Source organism: Lathyrus oleraceus, chromosome 1 (assembly GCF_024323335.1).
Source record: "Lathyrus oleraceus cultivar Zhongwan6 chromosome 1, CAAS_Psat_ZW6_1.0, whole genome shotgun sequence".
NCBI lineage: Eukaryota > Viridiplantae > Streptophyta > Magnoliopsida > Fabales > Fabaceae > Lathyrus > Lathyrus oleraceus.
The window spans coordinates 70,998,512-71,025,624 of record NC_066579.1 but is presented as its reverse complement, the minus strand read 5'-3'; the positions used below and the strand labels follow the sequence as shown (position 1 = coordinate 71,025,624).

Sequence of the window (27,113 nt, the reverse complement as noted above, 5' to 3'; positions counted from 1 at the left end):
TCCGAGACAATCGATCTCCTCAGATTCGGGTCAACTCTCCAGTCCTCAGACTTTGAAGAGTCTTCTTGATTAACCCTCAAGGATCGTCGCAATTCTTTCGCCGTCTCTCCACCATTCTTCAACTCCTTGTCCCTGATTGGACTCGAAGGAATCTTTCGTCAAAAAGTTTCATATCACAACCTGTAAATGAGCGAAAATATCTAACAACACCTGCAAAAGAGATCGTTAGATAAAAACGTGTCTCAGGCGTGCCAAAATTTCAACACCTAGGTCACTCAACCTTCCGAATAAGATTTCAAGTTTTCAATCCTATAAACATGCATCGGAAGGGACCCCTATGTCTCAAAATGCAAAGATTCTTATCAAAATAAACAGATGTTTTTGCAACCAAAGCGGTAATGAAAACAAAAACAAAATTATTTGACTGAATATGCATTTTATTGATTGAAAAGGTGGCTCGTAACTGAGCAATACACAGGAAGCAATCCCTGAAAAGAGGTAATTGCGCATAAAAGGAAAATCTATCCTAATGGCAATGTGAACCCGTGATCTCATCGAGTTCCAATCTGGTTACAACCCATATGTCCTCAAGACTCTGCGCGCTTTCTGCCTTCTGAACAAGACGCTTCCGACCGATCTCTGCCGGGGATTACCCATGGTCATATCCAAAGTACAAACGATCAAGCTAGACGCAGTTGTTCGTTTCATTCCCTCTTTTTCCTGGACCGCCCTTTCGGGTTTTCAGTCCACCGGGATACCCTTTTTTGCCCAAGCCGCCCTTGTGGGGTTTTCGACTTGCCGGGTGTACAGTTTTTTTCTCTTTTTATCCCTAATTTTTGCCCGAACCTTTTTTCCTTTTTTTCTGGTTCACCGGGATGCCCATTTTTTTCCTGGACTTTTTTATTCTTTTCGTCCAGCGGGTCTCTTATACGAAGTATTTTTTAACTGCGTCCGCATTCACAGGGGATGGAAAATCCTCACCATCCATGGTCGTCAATAACAAGGCTCCGCTAAAGAAAACCTTATTGACCACGAATGGACCTTCATAATTGGGTGTCCACTTGCCCCTACGATCGTTCTGAGGAGGAAAGATCATTTTCAACATCATGTCTCCCACATGATACACACGAGGTCGCACCTTTCGGTCAAAAGCACGCTTCATTCGCTGCTGGTACAACTGCCCATGACAAATGGCTGCCAGCCTATTTTCCTCAATCATGCTCAACTCCTCATACCGAGTCCTTACCCATTCAGCCTCTTCCAATTTCACGTCCATCAGGACTCTTAGTGACGGAATCAGGACCTCAACTGGTAGCACAACTTCCATCCCATACACAAGCAAGAAAGACGTTGCCCCAGTAGATGTACGCACTGAGGTTCGATACCTAGGATACAAGCTTCGTATTCAGCCACGTTGTTGGTGCACTCAAATGTTAGCCGGGCAGCAAAAGGAATGTGGGATCCCTTCGGCGTAACCAAAACAGCATCAACTCCACTACCATTCACGTTAACGGCCCCATCAAACATCAGAATCCATTCGGACTCAGGGTCAGGCCCCTCCTCCGGGATAGGTTCCTTACAATCTTTCGATTTGAGAAACATGATGTCCTCATCAGGGAACTCAAATTTCATCGGTTGATAATCCTCAATGGGTTTTTGGGCGAGGTAATCAGACAATACACTCCCCTTGATTGTTTTCTGAGAAGTATACTGAATATCATATTCAGTCAAAATCATTTGCCATCTCGCAACCCGTCCGGTCAATGCTGGCTTCTCAAATATATACTTGATCGGATCCATCTTGGAAATCAACAAAGTGGTATGAATCAGCATATACTGTCTCAGTCGGCGAGCAGCCCATACCAAAGCACATCAAGTTTTCTCGAGCAGTGAATATCTTGTTTCACAGTCGGTAAACTTTTTGCTAAGGTAATAAATTGCATGCTCTTTTCGACCAGACTCGTCATGCTGCCCCAGTACACACCCCATAGACCCCTCGAGGACTGCCAAGTACAGAATTAATGGTCGTCCCTCCACAGGAGGCATCAGAATCGGAGGCTCCTGTAAATATTCTTTTATTTTTTCAAATGTCGCTTGGCAATCATCATTCCACCTGACCGTTTGATCTTTTCTCAGCAACTTGAATATGGGTTCACACGTGGCTGTTATATGAGATATGAACCGTGAAATGTAGTTCAATCTACCTAAGAAACCACGAACCTCCTTTTCTGTTCTCGGTTCAGGCATTTCTTGTATTGCTTTTACTTTAGCAGGATCAACCTCGATTCCTCTTTCACTCACAATAAACCCCAGCAACTTACCGGACCGCACTCTGAAAGTGCACTTATTCAGATTCAACCTCAATTTGAATTGTCTCAATCGGTTAAACAGCTTGGCCAAGTCTACCAAATGCCCCTCTTCTGTTTGGGACTTTGCTATCATGTCATCAACATAGCACTCGATCTCATGATGAATCATATCATGAAACAAAGTCACCATAGCTCTCTGATACGTGGCACCGGCATTCTTGAGACCGAATGGTATCACCTTATAACAAAAAGTGCCCCACGGTGTGATGAACATTGTTTTCTCCATATCATCTGGCGACATTTTAATTTGATTATAGCCAGAAAATCCACCCATGAAGGAAAACACCGAGAATTGAGCTGTATTATCTACCAACACATCGATGTGAGGTAATGGGAAATCATCTTTCGGGCCAGCTCTATTCAAATCCCGGTAGTCCACACACATCCTCACCTTTCCATCCTTCTTCGGCACTGGCACAATGTTCGCGACCCAAGGCGGATAATTGGTGACAGCTAGGAAACCAGCATCCAACTGCTTTTGTACTTCCTCTTTAATTTTCATGGCCATCTCGGGTCGAGTTCTACGCAACTTCTGCTTCACTGGAGGACAGTCTTCTCTCAATGGTAACTTGTGCACAACGATATCGGTATCCAACCCTGGTATATCTTGATAAGACCAGGCGAAGATGTCAACATACTCTTTCAACAAGGCTACCATTCTGCTCTTGACATTCACCTTCAAAGCAGCCCCAACTTTTACTTCTTTTCTGACCTCCTCGGTACCTAGATTCACAATCTCGACTTGCTCCTCGTGCGGTTGAATCACCTTCTCTTCTTGTTTCAACAACCTGGCTAATTCTTCCGGCAATTCACAATCTTCTTCGCCTTCTTCTTCGGCATGATAGATCGGATTGCCGAAGTCATATGAGGGTGTAACATGATTGTTATCAATGAGATCCGGAGAATGATCGCATCTGCATGAATGTTGATTCATGCATTGCTTTAGAGTTGGAACGAGACAAATCAAAAGGAAGGAAAATGAAAACAAACATTGCCATTTTTATTTTTTAAAACTGCAAAAATAAATGAAAAACAGGGAACACCGCCTTTTATGCGAAAAACATCCTTTTATTAATGATGCAAATGTTGCAAAATGAAACACATGAGGTGGCCCTTACAATGAACCATTACGTTTCGGGCAAAACGCATGGTTTTCATGCAGACAGAATTGAAAAACAGAAATATTACTCTTCACGTAGAGCGACAGTGATGATCTTTTCGGCCTTCTAGTTCTGGATCTCCATCCCTGGTACGCACGGTTTTATCCACGAGTCGAGCTCGCAGTCACTGTCAATCTCTTCACCCATCGCACAGATGTGATCTGGATCTAGCATTCCAGCACTGGTGAACATGAACGGCTGACGACGTCCTCTGCTCTGTCCAGACGAGCCTCGACCCGACTGATAACCAACCCCAAACATGTCTTCCTTTGTGGCAATGTCTATCATCCTTCCCCAACCTGGGGCTTCTCCACTCTTCACCACCTCAGCAGCATGTTTGTAAGAGGAAATGGACGGCTTCTTCTCTTCCTTGGCAAAAATGGCATTCTCCACCTTGACGGTTTCGAACGCCTGACTTGGTGTTTCAAATATTTCGCCGTTCATTTCTACGTATTTGAACGACGACAGTTGGTTGACAAAGATGTCCTCCTCTCCGCAAACTGTTACGACTTGCCCGTCTCAGATATACTTTAACTTCTGGTGCAAAGTCGAAGTTACTGCCCCAGCAACGTGTATCCATGGTCGACCCAACAAGCAACTGTATGCCGGCTGAATATTCATGACATAAAACACAGACTTGAACACCTCGGGCCCGATCTTCACAAGGAGCTCCACTTCCCCAAACACAGCCCTCTTAGAGCCATCAAATGCTCTAACCACCAGGTCAGTCGGCCTCAAAACCAACCCTTCACAATCCATCTTTGTCAGGGCCTTCTTCGGCAACACATTGAGTGACGAGCCGGTATCCACCAAAACGTGCGAGAGCACTTCTCCTTTACACTCCATTGAGATGTGTAATGCCTTATTGTGATTACGCCCATCCACCGTAAGATCCAGATCAGTGAAACCCAACCCATAACTGGCATTGACATTAGACACCACTGTCTCCAGCTGATTTACCGTAATCTCTTGCGGGACATAGGCCCTCTTTAGGATTTTCAACAAAGCCTCTCTATGCCCTTCGGAGCTTAACAACAATGATAGGATTGAAATCTTAGATGGAGTTTGCTGCAGATGGTCAACAAGCTTGTACTCAGACTTCTTGATGATCCTCAAAAACTCCTCGGCTTCATCATCAAGTTCTTTTTCCGACCCAACAGGCGCCGGTGCCGCTACAGGAGTACCCTCACTCACCACCTGTTTCCCTCTTGCCCTGGCTAAAGCCTCGACCTTATCTTTCTTTTCTTTTTCTGCCTCCCCACTCCTTAATGTGTCAGGCGCAAACAACCTTCCGCTGCGAGTGAAACCACTAGGTTCGGCATTATCCACCTTTGAAACGGTGGTTTCACCTGCAGCGTGATCCTCCTGCTTCTCTCCATTGCAATATACCTCCCCACCATAATCCCACGACACAACATCGTCGTTTTTATATGGAATAGGCCCCGGTACCGTGATGGTAACTGGAGCTGCCTCTGCCGGCGCTGACAAGTTGATAGGATCAAAATAAATGGTTATGGTGGAAACATCCTCCCTCTCCAAACCAACTTTCTCAAACCTGAGACTTCCCTCGTCCATCATCCTCTGAACAACCTCCCTCAATAATACGCACCCATTTGGAGCGACAGTGCAAGCAGCACAATGATTATCACAGCCCGGAAAAACTCCATTTGCTAACAATTGTCTCTTGACCTCAGCCATTAGAGTCTTTAACCGATCCACGTTCATCACCCCAACTTTCCTCTTATCCTCGGAAATTGCATTCACCCCCATCTGACCATGCGCCGACATGGGATTAGCATTAACATTCGGTAATGGTGCGGAATTGATGGCCTTAGGGTCTACCAAATCTTGGACCACATGTTTGAAAGCTTTACAATTCTCAACATTGTGTCCAGGGGCACCAGAATGGAATTCGCACTTGGCGTTCTCATCATAGTTAGCAGGCCTCTGATCTGGTCTCAACGGAGCCAACGTCCTCAGCTGAACCAACCCAAGATCTTTCAACTTCTTTAACAGAAATGAATATGTCACGGGTGGCCTATCAAATTGACGATCTGTCATCCTTCCTCTCACTTGATACCCAGCCCGTTGTGCTCTCGGTTGAAATGGATGTCGTTCCTGTGGCTGTTGTTGTTGTTGTTGTGCAAGTTGATTATCAGCAGGAATTGTTACTACAGCAGTGTGCTAGTAGTAACGATCCCTACCGTGTCCTCTCTGGGCATACATAGCACTCGTGTCACCCTCCTTCTTACGCTGACCGTTACCAAAGGGCTTCTTCGATCCAGACGACGAAGCATTTCCCTGTATCTTTCCCATCTTCAGCCAGCTTTCAATCCTTTCACCATCCACCACGATGTCTGCAAAACCAGTGACGGGACAACCCACCATCCTCTCAGCAAAAGTTCCCTGCAGGGTTCCCATGAACAAATCAGAGATCTCTCGATCCACCAACGGAGGTTGAACTCTGACAGCCAACTCCCTCCACCTCTGTGCATATTCTTTAAACCATTCATTTGGCTTCTGAGACATACCCTGCAACTGGGTACGGCTAGGAGCCATGTCAGCATTGAATTGGTACTGTTTAAAGAAAGCATCCCCCAAATCCTGCCAGCTCTTGATATCCGATGATCTCAACTTGGTATACCACTCTAGAGACCCACCAGATAAGTTGTCCTGGAAGAAGTACATCCATAGCTTCTGATCCATGGTATAGGCAGATATTTTCCGGACAAAGGCCTGGAGATGAGTTTCCGGGCAAGAACTCCCATTGTATTTATCAAACGTGGGCACTTTAAACTTTTGCGGGATCACAATCCCCTCAACCAGCCCCATGTTCGTCATATTGATAGCCCCAGGAGTAGCATGGCTTTCCAGAGCCCTGATCTTCTTTGCTAGTACCTGAATCTCTTTGTTTGGCGGTTGAACACCATATTGACCAAATTGCTCGTTCAGCACAGAGAACTGATCTTCTTTTCTATCCTCCATAGCCCCAAAGAAAGGAGGAAACTGATTATCCTTCACAGGACCTGGCCCATCGCCCGCAGCGAAACCAAAACCACCACCATTGTTGATCACTACACCAGCAGTAGTCGCCTTCCTCCTGGGATCACCACCATCCCTAGAACCACCAAGACCATTGTTGGAAACACCCTCTTGATTATTGCCACTATTGGCAGCCGAAGCCCGCTCAAGCTTTTCCACCTTCTCAACAAGTGCCTTTTGCCCCAAGGCGAACCCTTTCATGACGTTGATCAACTCTCTCATCTTCTCTTTCAGCTCGAGAATGTCAGCGTTGGGTAAATCCATCAGTTTGGATTTGTTGCGTCTGGTAGGGTATCTGTGCGGACGAGCTACGTGCAAAGGAATGATTCTACGTGCGCGAGTAATGATTCCTTAGTCAATCAAACATGTTAGAAACTGACACCTGCAAAACAGAAGACAGGTTATTATGACTCACGCATGAATGCAATGTCTATCCATATGAGGAACACTCTGTCCTTTGATTCTGGCTTCATCGAGACGGATAATAATTTGACAATAACATTCTGATATCAGGATGTCTCTCAACCAGAATCTCAATCGAGAATGTACCCTGAGTATGGATAGACATGAGTTAGATGCGGATGAATGCAAAATGGGAGTGATGCAGATGCATGAATGCAATGCACTGTGCCATCCTCCAAGTCATCTGAACATCCACTGTGGTGGATTCCGGTCTCTGAACTGATCACAACCATCTGAGGGACTGAGGTAACCATAAATCCAACCCGGGGATTCCGAAATAAACGGAACCAGAGGATATATCACCATCATCACAGGTAAATCACTGACCATCTGGACAAGCAACCCCAAATTCAACCCGGGGATCCGAAATAAACGGAACCCGCTGATAAATACCACAGACAGAACTCTGGCGTATCAGACATAAATATCCATAAATCCAACTGAACCAAAGTCACCATCAAATAGTCACCATCAGAACCTGTGTTTTCCAGAATCAGACCCCTCCCCTCACAGGTGAATTCTAGTAAGGACATCCTAAGGCGGATAATGGTCTCAACAATCGGACAAGATACTCAACGGGTTTGCCCTTTCGGGTGTGCCGTTGTAGCTCTCATAAGATCATCTAAACCAAAGATCCGGGAAAGAACGGTCACCGAAGTCAATAGCTCAAAAGAGATAACCCAACCATAGTGGATACTCCACCAGGAAGAGCTCTCTCAGAAGAACCTCGTCCGGCTGTGGTATGTCACATCGCAACAACATGCTGATCCAACATGTGAGGAGACGTGAGACCACGCTAATCCTAGGTGTATACTCGGGCCTGGGTTTTAGCCCCACTCAGAACACCCACCCCAAATCAAAGGAACCACACCTGTCCAGAATCCAGCACATTAATAATATGATGCATGCAAACATATATGCAAATATATACAATCACAGTATAATAATCATAAATGCAATAAATAGAGCAATAAAAGCAGCCAAAACTACCCTAAAGAGCGCTAGGATTGACTCACTTAGGGAAGATGGACCAGCAAGAGGTCAACTAGTCCCCAGCAGAGTCGCCAGCTGTCGCAACGCAAAAAATAACCGGCGGAAAAAAAATAAGTTTACAGAGCCGCCACCGATGCTATTCATCCTATGACGGAAGGGAAGCGCAGGACTAACCTAAGAAAGGGAAAGGAACGGTCTTACGACCAGAGATTACAAGGTACGGGAGTCGGTTACGCAAGGGGAAGGTATTAGCACCCCTCACGTCTGTCGTACTCGACGGGATCCATGCTCAAAAGAATAAGAAAAGGTTGCCAATAAACTGCTCAAAGAAATGCACGCACTGGAATAATAAAACAGGTGGAAGGAGACGGAGGAAGGGGACTCGGCAGGATGTCGCATCCTGGGCCTACGTAGTTTGTCAGAAACAAACATCAGAGTCAACGTAGTTCGGGGAAATGGGGAACATGCTCGCTAGGACATCGCATCCTATGCCTACGTATCTTCTTTATCTAGAGAAGAATCAGAGCACTCGTAGCTCGGCTAACGCACGCCGAAACAAAACACCGAAAAGAGACGCTGAGACGCCAAAGGAAACACTCAACAGGAAATAGACTGCCAATACATGGACTTACGCCCGACTCCTGACAACTAAAAGGAAACAGATTGACAAACTAATAGGGAGTCTGGAACTCGAGCCTAATAGTTGTCACACAAACACAAAGAGACACTGAGACGTCAAAAGAAACAAAAGATTAAACACACACAAAAAAACAAAAGGGTGCCCGGAGAGATCTCGCTCGATCTCCTGCCTACGTATCTCATCTGGTATGAGAATCAGGGCGACGTAGTTCCCCTTAACAGGGGAGAAACACTCTCCTAACCAGAGACCAGGGAAGCAAACCAACTAATAGGGAGACTGACTCGAGCCTAAAAGTTGTCATGCACAGATATCCCTAAGTGGGGGTCTCTAATCAGAACCTAACTCGCACAGGAAGCAAGTCAACACGAACAGCAAATAAACATCAACACAAATGAACAAGTATCACAAGCTATATACAAACAAGAGGATCAGACAAATGGTTGGGCTTTAGTCAAGAGGGGTCATATCAACCTCGACAAACAAGCCAAAACTGTAGGGATGTGCTGAAGCTCTTAACCACTAACATTGAGAGTTAGGGTGAAGCTGATCAAATATGGTAATGAGGATTAGACCTCATGCTCTTAACCCTGGCCTGGGTGAGCTTGAATCAAAGAAAGCGTGGGGATCCAGAAAGAGGGACCCTATTCCACTTGACTGACTCTATACAGAGATCTTGGGTACATGTTCTAGAGCTTCAGCACGTAGTGCGAGCATAAAGAACGACTCACTGAATAACAGGGGATTGACTGCTAATCCCTTCTATCTGTCAATTGCCTCATTTGGAGGTCTTATCAAGTAACATGCCTCATTTAGAGGTCTTTGGCACAAATGTAAACAATCACAATCAGAGCTTCATAAGGAGGACTTCAGCCAAAATGCCTGCCAAAAAGGTGACAGGACTTCCATACTACATGGAGTAAGAAGGCTAAGCTACCTTAGTGGTGTATCAACCACATTCCAAAGCTTAAGCAAAAGCTAGCTAGCAACTAATGTACCTGTACAAAATCCAACCAGTTAGTATCTCAGACAGAAAAACCAACAAACAAACAGTGGAACTTTCCAATATCTACACAATGCAAGTCATAAGTGCAAGCACTCAAGTGAATTCATCACATCAATGGACCTACAACACAACAAGAGTTAGTAATCAAAGGTATACATCTCAAGTAATGAGACCAAGCCAACCATTAGAGCTAAATGCCCAAACCTGAAACACAAAGCACAATTAGTATGTGTACAAACCACTAGTACCAAGACTAGGTTCAAAAGCAAGTCAAATGGCCAAAACAGAACTCAATATTTCACATGAAACACATTCAATCAATCAAGAAAAGGTCCTCAAAAAGACCAATACCAATTCATAAGGCAAAGGCTTCAAACAATTCATGTCATGCAAAGGCAAACAATGTGCACAAAGTTGGACATCCAAATTAGAAAATCCAAATCAAAACAGAAAAAGCATCCAATGATCATGAATTTTTTTATACAAGTTTATCATGTTATGAATGATCATCATGCAAAAAATTAAATCTAGAAGAGCTCAAATGATAGGTGAATGAAAATGCACAAATGCAACATTACAAATGTGACACAAATTGTCACACTACATGTTCATGTGTCCAAAACAGTGATGGCATGTGATAAAAATCCCAAACCAATTCCAAAAAATCATATCACATGTGAGGATCAAGCATGCAAAATTTCAGATCAATTGGATTAACCATGAGTATTTCACAAAGCATTTATCATGACATATCAATTTGGCACCATGTTCAATCAAAAAAATATCAAATAATAATCCAGCAATCAACAAATCATGAAATAAATCCCATAAAAAGCTAGACATTAAAACAAGGATGTGGAAAAAAAATGGGATCAAATTGGACATTTCTACTATTTTTTGTGATTTTTTGAAGATGAACAAATAAAATGGAATAATGTGAAATAATGAAGTAATATGGAAAATGAAATTGAATAAAATCAGCATGCATGAGGCCAGGCTCGAACACACGCGTGCAAAGTTAACAAAAGAATGCAAAATAAATTCAGAAACAATGCGATGCCAAGGATCGAACTGATGCGCGCAAGCACTGAAGGTTAAGAAGCGAAAATCCAAATTAAATTCACAAAGCACAAAGGCCAGGTATCGAACCCATGCAAGCAAGGCAGGAAATGATAAAACAAATGAAATTCGAAAATGCATAAGCCAAGAATCGAACTAGCGCGTGCCAGGCCAGGAGCGTTCACCAAAACGCAGCGTTTCAAGTACAAACCCTAGCCTTAAACCAGACGGTGGCGGACGGTTGTTACAACCGTCTTCTCCGGCCAACTAGGCGGAGGAGATCCAAGAAAATTTCCAGAAATGGACGTATCATACATGGATCGAAAGCTCTTCTCACCAGGATCGTGAATATCACACTCATTCAACCTAAATCTCACTAACACGCACAGATCGAAGGGAAACAATTTCATCAACCAAACTTTAAATCAACATATCATGATCAATATCCATCCATTTTCAAAACAAATTATATCAGCATGCTCAGTGATGCGAGATCTATACATTCATGGCAAGAAATTGGAGAAATGAGATGGTCGAATTTCCACTTACTTGAGATGCAGTGATCAAAAACCATGTGTTCAAGCCTCCAAAACTTCCAGATCTACTTCCTTTATCCTCTAATGGAGCTTTGTGCAAGAATTAGCAATTGGAAACACCTAGATCCAGCTCAATTTGAAGCTTCCATTAATATGTTCAAGCTCTTGGCATGCACGAATCTGGACTGAATTGACCAAAGTGATGGTTGATTCTTGCTCAAAACTATACCAGAATCATGAATCTACAAAGAAATTTGGTGTTTGTGTGAAGAAAAATGAAAATTGAAGTGAGAGAAAATTGGAGGAAAAATGGAAAATTCTTGATCTCAAATTCTGTTATCTCTTGAAAAACAGTTATGATTTGGTATTTATACTCTGTGTTAATCATGCTGAAATTAGGATTAGGCAATGGCTAATTGAGATTAGAGAGATATAAGGTGTTTTGCAAAATTGCAAATGTGAGGTAGCATGTTCAATCCATACGTGAACAGTGCCATGTTGAGGTGCAAATCCACTTAAAATCATTCAACAATCGTGATGGAAATGTTAATTGGCTTGTATCTTGAACCAAATTCAAATTATGAATTTTCCCTCCAAAATGTCCATGTGTGAACAAGTGGTCATGTGATCTTATTTCATGCAAGGCAAAGATTGATTTGGAATCTCTTGGTCATAACAAGCATTTTGAAAAAAGAGTGGACCAATTTGGAGTTTTGGATCAAAAGTTATGCCATGTTGAACTTCCATGTACACTTTGTGATCACTTGGCCATAACTTCCCAACCAATCATTAGATGATCATGAAATAGGACTTTTTGAAAAGAGGAGAGAGATATATTCAACTTTCATGTTCACCAAAAATCCATTTGAAGCTTCTTTGATGTTGGAAAATCAAGTTGAATATGGACCAAAAACTTGCCATTTTTGGAAACTTGAAATTACAGGCCACTTTCCATTTTTGGAAACTTTTGCCATGACTTCAAAATCTTCAAGATAGATGTTTGAAATGACAAATGAACCTCTTTTGAACATGATTGAGGTGTCTCAACTCATTTCCCCACCTCACAGCCCTCAGTTGACTGCACAATTGACTTTTTGGTCCTCAGATGACCTTGAAATGCCCTGATCAGCTTGAGCCTCTACCATTTGAGGAAATAGCTCAGAAATGAAACCCTAGCTCATGCAAGCCCAATATAATGATCAAGTGATCCTCTTCATCAGCAAATACCTTATTTCTTTGAGAAGCCCTGGTTGAAAGAATGTCATTGATTAGGGTTGACCAGAGGTCAAAACCCTAATCTAAAGGAACTTGAGAATGAATCTTGAAACCCTTGATGATGATAGAACCATGATGATGGTAATATATCCTTGCAAACAAGATTATGCTCAAGACCTTTGAAGGATCAGGAAACCCTAATTGAAGCAAACCCTCAAATGGTTGATTATCCATTTAGAGAAACCCTCAGGCTTGAATCATGCAACTTCTCCATCTTCTCAAAAGACTTTGGAGGATGACTTTTCTTATTTTCAGATGATGTGCAAAATATAATGTCTAATGCCCTAGAATATGAAATGCAATGTGTCAAACTAGTCCCAAGAAGAGGAGGGCAAATCTTGAGGTGTTACAATATTATTCAAAAAATATTTAAGAAAGTGGATTCGTGCTTGATAACTTACCGTTTAAATGTAGGACAATTTGATGGAATTTTGAAGAAGAAAAATGTAGAATTGCTTTTAATGTAGAAAAATAATAAAAAATAATGAAGTAAAATTGCTTAAACTAAAAGTGGGATGCGTATTCATACATTTCTCACAAATCATTTTATCTTTTTAACTTGAATGTTTGAATTCTATAGAGAACAATAATGAAAAATGTGAACCTTGGTTAGAGAGATTGAATTGACTTATATACATGTACATCAATAACTGTAAAAACTCTTAACTCTTTAGCACTTGACACATATAATATTACGTGGTCTTTTATCCTATGTTATGCTTTCATGTGTCTTCAATTCTTAATTGCTGCAAAACGACTATTGTTGTCGAAAACAATCTCCCGCCTTCTCTGCCTCTGTCGAGAATTCTTTTTGTCGAACTTTGCGACTTTGGTGTCGAAAACATAACTTAGCTATCTCATATCAACTCTTGTCGAATACACTTGAGTCAAAAATTTCAAGCTAAGAAATGCCTCCAAAATACCACTTTCGATCATGTTTGCAATATGAAAAAATGTGTCATTTTTAGTACACTCTTGACACTATTCAAAGTAGTCTACATACATCACCTTCATCATGACCACTTTCACCTAATTGTCACGTCAGTGAACATGAGTGTAATTGTCATCATGGTTCCATCTTCAAAGGTCATCGGAGGCCACAAGAATTAACCATATCAAAATACAAAGAAAACAATTAATAAACAATTAAAAAAAAATTAAAATGCCATTTGTTTTAATTTTATAGGAAAATTAAATAGTCTTCCTCCATAGCTATCTAAATACCCTTTTCTCTTTCTTTTTTTCTTTTAATGATTTTATTTCTATGAACCTTAAGCATCCTAGTTTTCAAACTTCCACTATCACTCTTTTCAAGTTCAAAGAATGTAGATATGTTCTAGAACCTCTAATGGAGAAAGAGAAAACTTCCATTTGGGCTTCTGAGGTATTGATTCCATTTTCCCTTACAAGTATTATTCATGCGCTTCTGGGTCCTTTACCCAAATCATCTATGAGACCATCCAATTTGGAGAAGTTTTTTCCTTGTTCACCATCATGCGAGCTTCTTGCTTTTGAAGATTGAAGCTTTGAATTAGGGTTTATGGAACATCCCAATTGTGTGTTTTGTTCTTCTCCTTCCACCAACAATGATGCTTATCTTAGCTGGTCACACATAATAAAAAAGAAGACAGAACAAACTTGGAAAGATCGATGTATTTTTGACTTGATTCAACTATCGAAAATTAGACCCATGGATAACCTTAACATGCTTATGGTTGTCATATGTTTTTGGGAGTCTTCAAATAATGTTTTTCATCTAGCATGTGGTATGGTCACTCCTACTCTTTTTGATATTGCTGCTATTACTGGTCTTCGGCCAACTGGGAATACTTTCAACCCCACTCTCAAATATTAAATCAAACCTAATTTTACGTTTGACCGTCCTAGCTTCAACAACCATATCAAAGACCACCACAACAACACTGGAGAAGTTTATGACTATGAGCACATTTATTTCTCACCCTCTGGCCATCTCATTTCGTTTTTTGTTCCAACTCCCTTCAAGTAGCCAAGAAATTTATACCTCTTACAACCCAACTTCATGAAAAAATGGATGTCTTTCTTAACAAATTAATCTTAGGATGTCTTTATAAGTATTTAGGAATTGTTTCTCGTGACCTCTGTCATACCCCAATTTTGTCCGGGCAATTCAAAACTTTCGGATATGATGCATAAACTCAAAGCTTAAGTACCTCACTGGATCCAAGCTTCACAACCCCCAATCATGTCTAAATTTATTTGAACAACTTCACAACCTTAAAACCTTCATCATTCATGGTTTATTCTCATTTGCACTGATGGATTTAAGCATTCACTTGCTCATAATCATTAACTTTTTTTTCAAGATAATTTCAAATTTTATGTTAATTTTAAATAAATAAAAAAAAAGGTTGGCTTGGTTGTTTATTTGAAGCCCAACACTAATCCTAATCATATGGCTGACTTTTCATTATTGGCCATTGAGTTTTCCATGATTACATGATTATTACAATGCAAGCTTTGGTCACTTAGTAGCATTTCTTTGGTCAATCATAATGGCCTTCATGACCGTGCGACGAAGGCATTTTTGAGGGCCATTTTAGGTCTGAACTTAGAGTTTGGTTATGATAGGAAATATTTGGTCTGCAGGAACATAGAATGTCGTTTGTGGCAGGCCAATGGTTAAAGTTGTCTCAAAAGTAATTAGAAACAGATTAAGAGTTCAAAGAAGAAAAGTTCACATTTCAAAGTTAGAATCCTGTTATATCAGGCTGTTTACATATTAACCTTTAATACAGTTACTCAGTCGAGCCATATCATACAATTGTTAAGGTAAATTCATTACAAGAAGTGAAGCAAAATCCTCAGCTGTCTTTTGAACTTAAAGTGACAGATTTCAAGAAAACTCCAAGCTTTTATCCGAACTCTATTTGACCATTCGCATCAGACCGACTGGAGTTTGTAAAAACCCTATGACACGCAATCTTCATCGACCATGTACTTGTATCCATGACAGCAATCCTGGAATGTTTTCTTTGTCAATCCAGCCACGGATATCAGGGCCAAACCGGCTTCCTAACAATCCGCATAACTTCAAACAGAGCTTTGTCTTCACATCTATTTAACGGTGTTGTTGAACCTACTGCTGAGGAGCGTCACCCAATATGAATAAATTCGACTCAACATTCCAGCGGAAATTCTGGTATACCATTTGGCAGTAACAACATGTCATCACATCAGGAAATGAGATTTTGATCCTCCAACCCCTGTGGGATCCCTACAACCAGAACAGCTGGTGCAACTAGTTGTGACTTTTCTTGAGCAGCAGAGACATTTGGGAGGCTCTACGAACACGTTTGCAATGTATGATCCCAGGCAGAATATAGTTAATAAGTATAAAACCTCATTGAGACCATCATATGCTGTAGAAAACAACCTGGCAAAATCAGGACTCTCGACATCTCAGTTTTGGTCATCACGGACTTGCTGCAAATCCTACATGCACACCAGCAAACATTGCCAAACCAACATACAACCTGCAGGAATCAACCAAGACATATCAGTTAACAGAACCACACTGCTAGAAGACCGTCCTGCATTAAGGCAAGAGTGAGTTACAACCAGATTTCTTTTTTTAAGAATAAAGCAAAACCTGCATTGAAGCCAACAAACCTAGCCTATGCAGTTTTCGGATCAACCCAAATCAAGGGCTATAAGAAGCAATGAGTTAGCTCAAAGGTAGCGATGTCGTCAATACCAACTCAACAGTCATAATAATATATGCCTCACAGAGCTCAAAACAAAAAAAACTTAAGCCAACAAGACATGAGGAACTAATCAACAATGGATTGATATTGTAAGACGGAACAGTACCACCAAATGCTGCAAGTTCTACGGTAACATAAGCCAAAGCACCAATGGGAATTTGTCACGTCCATCATAAGAAACAGAATACAACCATTCAAGCACGGCTAACAATCCAAACTGCCCCAAACTTCCAAATTAAACCTGCATAATACACACAAAAATAGCTCAGATATGCAGTGTATGGGAACTGATTATGTAAAGCCCAAAGTAGAGAGATTTGGACCTATTGCCAACTACAACAAGGTTACTGCAAGATAATCATGTGAAAACCAAAGTTCTCCGAATTCACTGCAGTAAAAGCAATCAACAAGGCAGTTAAATTTCAAGAAAATTCCCAAATTGGGAATCAAGACAAATTCAAGAAGAAAGCGCACGGATCGTATTACCTTTTCCAGATTAAGTACCGAAATGAGGCAAACAAGCTGAGCACCCTAAAGGATTTTGCAGGGTACCCCTTTTGATCTGAGTAACCAGTTCAAAACCCTAAACAGGGTGAATATAAAAGGAGGAAGAAACCCTAATCAGAGGGGGGAGAGAGGCGAAAAAAAGAGAAACCCAAATCAACGGAGGTGAAGGAGGAAAAGTCTGAAGAACTCTATACCTTTTACTGTCGTCGGACGAAGCTCGCATTGGAAGTAAAAGGGGGAGCACGAGCCGACCGTTAAGAGGGTGTTTTGGAAGGCAAACCCGGGCGCTACTTTCTCAACCTCAGCTTGGATCCGTTTGTGACAGGTAAGTCACCTCCTCGAATCGTTGCTTTCATTTTATCTTTGATCTCGACCGGATTGCTTCTTTCTGGACCATGGACTAGGGTTTCATGTTGATTGCTTACTGTTCGTCAATGAATGACTTTCCTTTTCGTGAATATTGGGTCTCTCGTGAGGGAGGGAGATGATGAGTTTTATTGATCTTGGTTTTTGTTTTCAAGTATTATGTTTGTTTCTGTTTTGTCTTCTCCCGTTGGAATCATTTTTGTTTTAACCAAGGTGATGACCTTTCGTTCCAGCCGTTCCTCATTAACAACTAGTAGCTAGCCATAAATGCCAGCAACTCTCCTGATTCCAACCCCACAGCCATGCGGCTAGGGTGGTATTTTTTTTGAATTTTTTTAGGGAATTGGTGCTTGGGCCAGCCTAGAAGCGGATCCTAACCGACCCAAGCCCACGCAGTGCAAGAGTATTATGGGCATTGTTTCTAAAGCCCGAATCCAGTGGACCATATTTGCTTTTTATTCTTATTTTTTTTGGTTAATTGGTTTCCGCCCTCATTTTGGTTTTTGTTGGTCCTAAGCTTAACAACAGGAAGCTTGTGGCTTAGTGGAGAGGGAGATTAGCTTACTTTCTCTTGGGTCTTGGGTTCGATACCCAGTTGTGTTGTGTTGGTTTTTTCAGCATCTTTGATCTTTCTCATATTCTCTCATTTAATTACTACTTAACTAACATGTTGCTATTGTTCATTCATTTTTTTCACCTTTTTATTAATTTTTATTTTTAACATAACTTAGGTGATTATTCTTTCTTTGGGATTTATGTGAATTATTTAGTTTTATGTGTGAGATATGTTTCAATCATGATAAATCAGCTCAATTTCATTGATAAAAAAAAAACATTAAAAAGAGTAATAATGATAAATATCACTTAATTCTCGATTCAACGTCGAGCCCATTTTCCTACCCTTGTAAGTCGATTGCTTTTAACCATCGCCATCAACCTCACATGACTTACTCTTGGGCCTTCTTACAATGAGCTCTTAAGCAACATCAACTTAACTTTCAATAATTCCAAACCCCTATACTTTGATTATTTTAATTTATTATTCAAGACATTTTCCAATTAAAACGTGAAGAAAAAGGTTACCTGGATGGAATGTCCAGTCGTAATCCCGAATATTAGGCTCAAGCTGTAAGAGCTTGCAAGCCGTTAATATTCGTCTTCTCTTTAATATTCGAATCATTTTCTAAATAAAGCGTGAAGAAAAAGGTTACCTGGATGGAATGTCTAGTCGTAATCTCGAATATTAGGCTCAAGCTGTAAGAGCTTGCAAGCCATAAATATTCGCCTTCTCTTTAACACTCCAATATTCAAAATCATTTTTCTTAATAAAGTTGGAAGAAAAAGATTACCTGGATGGAATGTCCAGTCGTAATCCCGAATATTAGGCTCAAGCTGTAAGAGCTTGCAAGCTGTTAATATTCGTCTTCTCTTTAACACCTGCAAATATCTCAAATCATCTTCTTAATAAAGTTGGAAGAAAAAGATTACCTGGAGGGAATATCCAGTTGTAATCCCGAATATTAGGCTCAAGCTGTAAGAGCTTGCAAGCCATAAATATTCGTCTTCCCTCCAAAACATTCATAAATATTCGAATCATTTTCTTAGCAATATTGGAAAGAAACAGACTGCCTGGGTGGAATGTCCAGACGTAGTCCCGAGTATTAGACCTAAGCTGTAAGAGCTTGTAGGTCATAAGTACTCGTCTTTCAAACTTCAAAATACCTAATTCCTACCTTAATACTTTTTTCAATAAAGATGGAAATGGAACATGGTGTATACCGTGCACTCCTGAGGCTAGGATTCGAGATGTATATCTCGCTCATCCATGTTCTCGCCATCACTCAAAATACATCCAACCAATCAAACCCTTTTCTCGCCGCCGTGCGACTAATCAAAGAACCCTTTTTTATAAATGAAAGATATATTGTCTTAAGTGATACAAAACAATGTTTCAGCCACGATTGTTGAGTAGAGATAAATGACGCTTTTCCGAATGTAGATTTATAAATCTGTTCGATGTGTGGTATGCGTCCACTCCTCATCTGTTTTGGGTAAAACAATGTTTTCGTCGATTAATATAATATAGCTTTCGTTAAAATCGACCAATAAATAAACATTTTCTACCCAGAACTACGTAAGCCTTGATTTCTCTTTTGAGATACGTAGGAGCAGGATTTATAAATCTTGTCAGGCCCACTAATAAAAAAACTTAGGTTTAGTCCTTCGTTAAAAAATCCAAAAACATTTTCCTCTCTTTTACTCTTTCTTTCCCACCTAATAATTTGAAAAGCCTAATATTTCAAACTAACATTAACGCACACAACTGACCTAATGGTTCCCGTTGAGTACAACGGACGTGAGGGGTGCTAATACCTTCCCCTTGCGTAATCGACTCCCGAACCCGGATATTGGTTGCGATGACCATATCTTATCCTTTCTTTTGTCTTGGGTTTTATCGATATTTCCCCTTTCCTTTTTAGGAATAAATAAAGTTCGGTGGCGACTCTGTTCAGTCCATCATTGCGAGCGTGCGATCGCGCTTCGCTTTGAAGTCGTATCCCCATTTTTTCGAGGTGCGACAGATGGCGACTCTGCTGGGGACAACAATCCCTAAGTGAGTCAAGCCTAGTTAGGTCGTTTGTGTGCCTTTGTTTGTTTACCTATGTGGCTTTTCTTTATTGTTTTTACTATCTCTATTGTCATATTGATATGAATCTGTTGTATTGGTTCGATTGTGGTTTGGTACTTGGATATTCTGATTGCAAACCTTGTGGGAAAGACTTTTTACCCGAGTCTCGAGTAAAAACATAAGATAGGACGAGGTTGAGTAGTGCGGGTCCGCGAGATGTATTTCTCGTTGGGTCGGTACGAGAACCTCACTTAGAGTAGATTCTTGAGAGGATGTTGTCGCTCGGCAAGTAAGTCGCCGTAAGCTTCGATGTTTTCTTTAGGATCCATGACTCTAAGAACCATTTGTAGAACCTTAGTTCTTTGCCCCACTAGGAAAGATGGTTGCGCAGCGTGGGTCTGCGAGATGTATTTCTCGTTAGATCGATGCGAGAACCTCACTTAGAGTAGATTCTTTAGATGGAGTTGATGCCCGACAAGTAAGTTGCCGCAGGTAGCAAACAGTCTAATGGATCCATGACTCTAGGAACTTTTTCAAAAAAAACTTAGACCATACCTGGTGAGAACCATGTTCTATACAAAGCAATCAGACTTATCCATGCCTTAAGCCTATTGAACCTATACAAAAAAATGCATTACATTCATACATTGCATCAACATCATAAAAAAGCAAGCTCTTAGTTGTCTCTTATTTGTTTCAGGAATTGAGGACTTGAAAATGACAACTTCAATAAGACACACTTTCACGCTTAAGTACAAGGAACCTAAGTTGGACAGTCTGAAGGGTTTGATCTCTGATTTGTCTCTCAGCAGACGTGATGAGTTCGAAAAAAGCTATGGGAAAATTTTGAGCCTTCTAAATAAGAAAGTATATTATGGAATTATCGGCTCTCTGGCACAATATTATGATCCACCTCTACGCTGTTTCACATTCGCTGATTTCCAGCTAGCTCCCACTTTGGAAGAAGTCGAGAGGATCGTGGGTCTCAAGTTGAAAGATTTTAATCCGTTTCCAAAGCTCGAAGAAGATATGGGCCCAAAGAAGATAGCTTCGGCCCTAAGTATCAATGTCCCGACTGTTCGAGACAATTGGGCTGAAAAAGGGGGTTGCAAAGGTTTTGCCGCGATGTTTTTGGAGGATTTAGCTCTAAAGTTCAAGAAAAGTGGAAACTGGAATGCATTCTATGCTGTGGTGGCTTTATTGATCCATGGGATTGTGTTATTCCCAAATGTTGAAAAATTTGTGGATCAAGTGGCCATAGAAGTCTTTCTCTCTGGCAATCCAGTACCATTTTTCTTAGCTGACGTTTACTATGCCCTTCACGCTCGACATGAAAAGAGGGGTGAAGTGTTGTTGTGTTGCGCTCCTTTGCTTTACACTTGGTTCATGCAACACATGCCCGAAGAAGGTCCTTTTGTGGCAAAAGAACTTAAGTCTCCCCAGAAATTAGCTTCTCTCACCGCGAGTTCCATCAGATGGTATATCCGAGAATAGGAAACCCCAGACATTATAGTCAGCTGTGGGGAATTTCCTAATGTACCATTGTTGGGTACCAAGGGTTGCATCAACTATAACCCTATGATATCTCGATTACAACACGGTTACTCCATGGATGGTCCTCCTGACGCGAAGGACTTACAGCCATTTGTGCTCTCTGACATCCAAACAAGCAATCCTGATGTAAGAGCAGTACGAAAGGCTTGGTTAAAGATTATAAGAAAGGGTAAAGAGTTTGGAAAGAGAAACATTCTTGCCAAAGAACCTTACACGCAATGGGTGAGAGAAAGAGTTGAGAAAATCCAGTTGCCATATATCTTAAAGGCTCCAGCTTTTCCTAAAACTCCTGAGCCCGAGCCCATACTCCCTGAGGACATGGAGAAACTCGTTACTAAGGTTAAGGAGCTCGAAGTGGAGAATGCCGATTTACGAATTCAGATGAACCGAGTTATCTTGGAAAATCAGAATTTGAAAGAGGAACGTAAGGGAAAAGCCCAAGAACTTGAGGATAGCAACAAGAGAGCTAGGCTATTGGAAGACCAGAAAGATGATCTTGATCATATCCTATCAGGTTCCACATCAGTGATCCGAACCAGGAAGGAAGAGCTCAAAAAAGCTGAGTATAGGATCTGTGAGCTAGGGAGGTTGTTGGATAAATCTCTTATGGATAAAAAAGAAATTAAGCTTGACTTTGAGGCACAAATCCGTGACTTGAGGGAAGCTCTGAAGAAATGCGAGGAAAAGTTGTCTCGCGAGATCCTCCAAAAGGAAGAAGCTGAAAGGAACTGTCACCATCTCAGGTACCAGTTGGAAGAAGTTACTAGGAGGTTTGCAGTTTTGGAGAGCCAGGAAGGTGATGCAGCCTACTTACTCCTAAAAAATGATTGTGTGTACTGGAAGAGGTTGTACAGAGAAGCTAGAGCAACCTTAGATGAAGATCAAAAGGTCATCAAGGAACTCCAAGAGCTCTATGTTGAATGGAATGGCAAGTTCCGCAACTTGGCTAGGTTTGTTAACCTCAACATGTTGGAACTTCCAGAAAACTCCAGGAAGCGGATTGGTGTATGTGTCCAGAAAACACGCCTCCTCAAGTTTTCAATTTCATCAAGTTTATCAAGAAGATGATGAATGAGCTCACCACAGATTTGGCTACGATCTTAAGAGCTGAGACAGAACTTAAGTTTACTTGTACTTGAATTTGAATTGTTGGTGTTTAAATTTTTGTATTCAAATCGTGTGTACTTGAAGTTAAATCTCTTTGTATTTGAATCTGATTTTAATTAATGGAAGTTGTCATTTTAGTTCTCAATTATTACATGTTATTCTTATATTCTAACATTGCTTGAATAAATAATAAAGATAACTAAGAGTTTTGCAAACAAATGCATCCATACATGCATTCATACATTTTCAAAAAAAGAGTCTCATTCTGTCCTTTCTTCCTCCAGTTTCACGCTGAATTTTCAACACCAATATAATACTCGTGCCAGAGCTCGTCAAAGAATGGCAGATCAGGAGCATGAATTGGAGCGAGTGAGCTCAGAGCTCGAAGACCTGCGTGGAAACATGGGGCAGGTCATGGAGATATTACAGGTCATCAGGGCAAAGCTAGACACCCAAACAACGGTTGTTTCTGAAATCGCCGGTCCATCGATTGAACCCCAACCTGCGAGGGCGGTACCAACAACCTGGCCAACCTATGGTTTACCTCCTGGTTTCACGCCTACAGTTGAAGGTGCACCTGGTTTTGCACCACCTGCTCAGCAGACAACTCCTCTACCGACCATCAATGAAAACCATCCAGTGGTTCACACGTTCGCACCTCCTCTCGTCCGGGCGCATGTGCAACCTTACTTTGAAGATCAGCAACATGCTCCAGACTTTTCAGATGAAGATGAGGAAAGGCAGGAAGACCTAAGAGGGATGAAGGAGAATTACCAGCTGCTTGAGAAGAGATTGAGGGCTATGGAGGGCGACCAAGTTTTTGGTGCTACAGCTAAGGAGATGTGCTTGGTGTCGGGTCTTGTGATTCCTGCGAAGTTCAAGACCCCAGATTTCGATAAGTATGAGGGTCACTCGTGTCCTAAGAGTCACCTTATTATGTACTATCGAAAAATGGCTGCGCATGTAGAGGATGACAAACTCATGATACATTGCTTCCAAGACAGCTTGAGGGGTGCTCCCTCCAAGTGGTACCTAAGCCTGGATCAGAGTAGGATTCGTTGCTTCCAGGACTTATCTGATGCCTTCATCCAACACTACAAGTATAACATGGATATGGCCCCAGATAGGAGACAACTGCTCAGCATGTCCCAAAAAGACAAGGAGTCTTTTAAGGAGTATGCGCAACGATGGAGGGAAGTGGCCTCGCAAGTCGAACCACCTCTGGCTGAGAAGGAATTAGCGGATTGGTTCATGGATACAGTTAAACCTGTGTTTTATGAAAGAATGGTAAGTAGTGTATCTGCAAGTTTCTCTGACCTAGTCGCTGTAGGCATAAAGGTCGAACTTGGATTAAAGAATGGAAAGATGACGACTACCTCTGAAACATCTGGTAGTAATGCCAAAAAGTTTCCTGGAGGATTTCAAAGAAAGAAGGAGGGGGATACGAATGCAGTGTCAACCAGTCAAAGAAGGAGTCAGTCATGGAAGAAACAACACCAATTTTCTCAACAACAACCAATTTATCCAGTACAATATGTCCAACAACCATATATGGCAGCTGTCACACCAAATTTCAACCAACCACAAGCTTCAGTTTATCAACCTGTTCCCGCTCAACAAGCGCCGATATACCAGCAGGCACCAGCGCCACCTGCTTATCAACAGCCGAGGGCACAGGCTCCTCGTCCACAAAATCCTCAAAATCAAAATAGGGTGCAGAGAAGTAGACTTCCGTTTGCTTCAATCCCTATGACATACACTGAATTGTACCCGTCATTGCTACAGAAAGGTTTAGTGACGCCCAGATCTTTGGGTCCTCCACCAAATCCTTTACCTCCATGGTACAATCCAGATGCTCATTGTCCTTTCCATGGGGGTGCCCCTGGACATGATTTAGAAGGATGTTATGCTTTAAAGCATATTGTGCGAGACCTGGTTGAAAAGAAGATTCTGTCGTTTCGAGACGTCGGACTCAATGTCAAGAACAACCCTTTGCCAGCGCATGGTGATGTTAATGCCGTCGAAGATGCTTCTGATGTGTGTGTAATCAAAAACGTGGAAGATGTTAAAACTCCGTTGCTAGCGCTTCATGCAGGATTGGTGAGGGCTAGATTGATTGACGCATGTCACGATAGCTGTGAGGAATGTGCCATTCATCCAAGAGGATGCAAAGTGGTGCAAAATGACATTCAGAATTTGATGGATCAAGGTGTTTTACAAATTTCTGGTCCAACAACAAATGAGGAAGTTTCGGTCATTGAACCTGTTTTTAACATACCAGAACCATTTGAGGTGACTTATCACAGGAGAGACGTTGTTCACCCATCACCTGTGGTAGTTTGCATGCCTACCCCATTTCCTTTTGAAAGTACCAAGGCAGTACCCTGGAAGTACGACATAACAGTGTTAGATGGGGTGGTGGATGGAAAACCCGAGGCCACTGAAAGTAAGAAAGATTTGGAGAATGTTGACACCGACATCACTAACATCGCAGGGACAAGCAGGATGACCCGCAGTGGTCGGATTTATACTCCCAATTTTAATGTGAACCCTCAAGAGCCAACGAGGAAAACTGCAAATGTAAATCCTACCCCAGAACATGGAGGGGCACAGCCGGCTGCGCAAACAGATGAAGCAAGTGAGTTCCTAAGGATAATAAAGAAATTTGATTACAAGATAGTTGATCAATTACATCAAACACCATCAAAAATATCTATCTTGTCTTTGCTTCTGAATTCCGAAGCTCATAGGGAAGCTCTGCTAAAAGTGCTTGCTCAGGCTCATGTTACCCAAGATATAACGGTCGGCCAATTCGATGGAGTGGTCGCCAATATCACAGCCTGCAACACTCTAAGCTTCAGTAATGAAGAGTTGCCCAAAGAGGGGAAGAATCACAACCGCGCTCTACATGTATCCATAAAGTGTCAGGAAGATGCTCTGGCTAGAGTTTTAGTTGACACTGGATCGTCCCTCAATGTTCTACCAAAGAGGGCACTTTCTAAATTATCTTATCAAGGTTCAGAGTTGAAGCCTAGTGCGCTTGTGGTGAAAGCATTTGATGGTTCGCGAAGGATGGTAGTTGGGGAGGTAGAGCTACCGATACAGATTGGACCGCATGTATTCCCCATCAATTTCCAAGTCATGGACATAAATCCAGCTTATAGCTGCCTTTTGGGACGCCCATGGATACATGTCGCTGGGGCAGTAACTTCTACTCTACATCAAAAGATGAAGTTCGTTGTCGATAACAAGCTCGTTATTGTCTCAGGTGAAGAGGACTTTATCATCAGTCAACTCTCCTCTTTCCGTTATATTGAGGCTGATGAGGATGCCTTAGAAACCTCCTTTCAAGCCCTTGAAATATCCAATGCTACACTTGAAGAGGTTAAGGATCCTGTTGAGAAAGCTAGTTTGTCATTCGCTTCTTTGAAGAGTGCAAAATCAGCAGTTGAAAGTGGAGGCCCTGCAGGTTGGGGGCAAGTCATCAATGTCAATGAGAAAAATGACCGTTTTGGTTTGGGGTACAAGCCTTCTGCTAATGGAGGAGCCCTGGTCCCTGCAAAGGACCGTGTGCGGAGCATTCAAGAAGTTTTCCTGAGCAAAGGATTTATCCATGGAGAACAAGTTGGTGCAGTGGAAGATGACACTGAAGATGGAGAAACATCAAATCTGATATACCGGTGTGAAGCATCCTTGACAAACTGGGAAGCGGTTGAGATTCCAGAAGTTTTTCCTGTGTCAAAGTAATTGTTGTTTTCCTTTGTGTGTTTTTTGAAAATCCTTAGCTCTGCCCAAGGCTAATGGATCATTTGTAGGGCCCCTTTTGAATTTCAAAAAAATCATTATGACAAATAAAGAGCATTTTGTTCAAATTCTTGTCGTTCATTTATCTGTTGTTTTTCTTAAAATGGCAATCCTTTCAAAAACTACAAAAATATTTTTTTTACTTCTTTTGCATTTTATTTCCATTTTTCTAAAGAAAACCATCATTAAAAAACATGCAGAATAATCAATAAACTAGTTGAATTCGATGACCCCGCTACTTCCTATAATTTCGAACTCCCCATCTACCTAGCGGAAGAGGAGAGTGAGGAAGATGGTGATTTCCCAGAAGAACTGGAAAGGATGCTCGAGCACGAGTCAAAGGCCCTTCAGCCACATCAAGAACCAGTGGAAACAATCAACCTTGGCACTGAAGAAGATAAGAAAGAGGTCAAAGTTGGGACTACACTTGAGGCAAGCATCAAGGAAAGATTGATCAAGTTGCTACATGAATATGTAGATGTATTTGTTTGGTCGTATCAGGATATGCCAGGTTTAGATACTGACATTGTTGTCCACAAGTTACCACTACAGCCAGATTGTCCGCCAGTGAAGTAGAAGCTCCGAAGAGCAAGACCCGACATGGCTCTGAAGATTTGTGACGAGGTGAAACGTCAATTTGATGCCGGTTTTCTAGCAGTTGCAAAGTACCCCCAATGGGTAGCCAACATTGTGCCAGTACCCAAGAAGGATGGCAAGGTCAGGATGTGTGTTGATTATAGGGATTTAAACAAAGCTAGTCCAAAGGACGATTTCCCCCTGCCACATATTGACACTCTGGTAGACAACACTGCTAAGTTCGCAGTCTTCTCCTTTATGGACGGATTCTCGGGTTATAATCAA

At 41.6% G+C, this 27,113-nt stretch overlaps 1 protein-coding gene and 1 long non-coding RNA gene across 2 annotated transcripts; one reads left to right on the top strand and one right to left on the bottom strand.

The window, feature by feature from the left end:
* Positions 1-15,239: 15,239 nt before the first annotated feature.
* On the bottom strand, positions 15,240-16,378 carry LOC127115443 (uncharacterized). The gene is made up of 2 exons (XR_007800732.1): positions 16,191-16,378; positions 15,240-16,054 (listed from the first exon to the last, which is right to left on the bottom strand). It is a non-coding gene; the product is annotated as an uncharacterized LOC127115443 (long non-coding RNA).
* Positions 16,379-20,504: 4,126 nt separating this feature from the next.
* Positions 20,505-21,281, top strand: LOC127091889 (uncharacterized). The gene has a single exon (XM_051030615.1). It carries the CDS (start codon positions 20,505-20,507, stop codon positions 21,279-21,281), a length of 777 nt encoding a protein of 258 aa, XP_050886572.1.
* Positions 21,282-27,113: the final 5,832 nt, after the last annotated feature.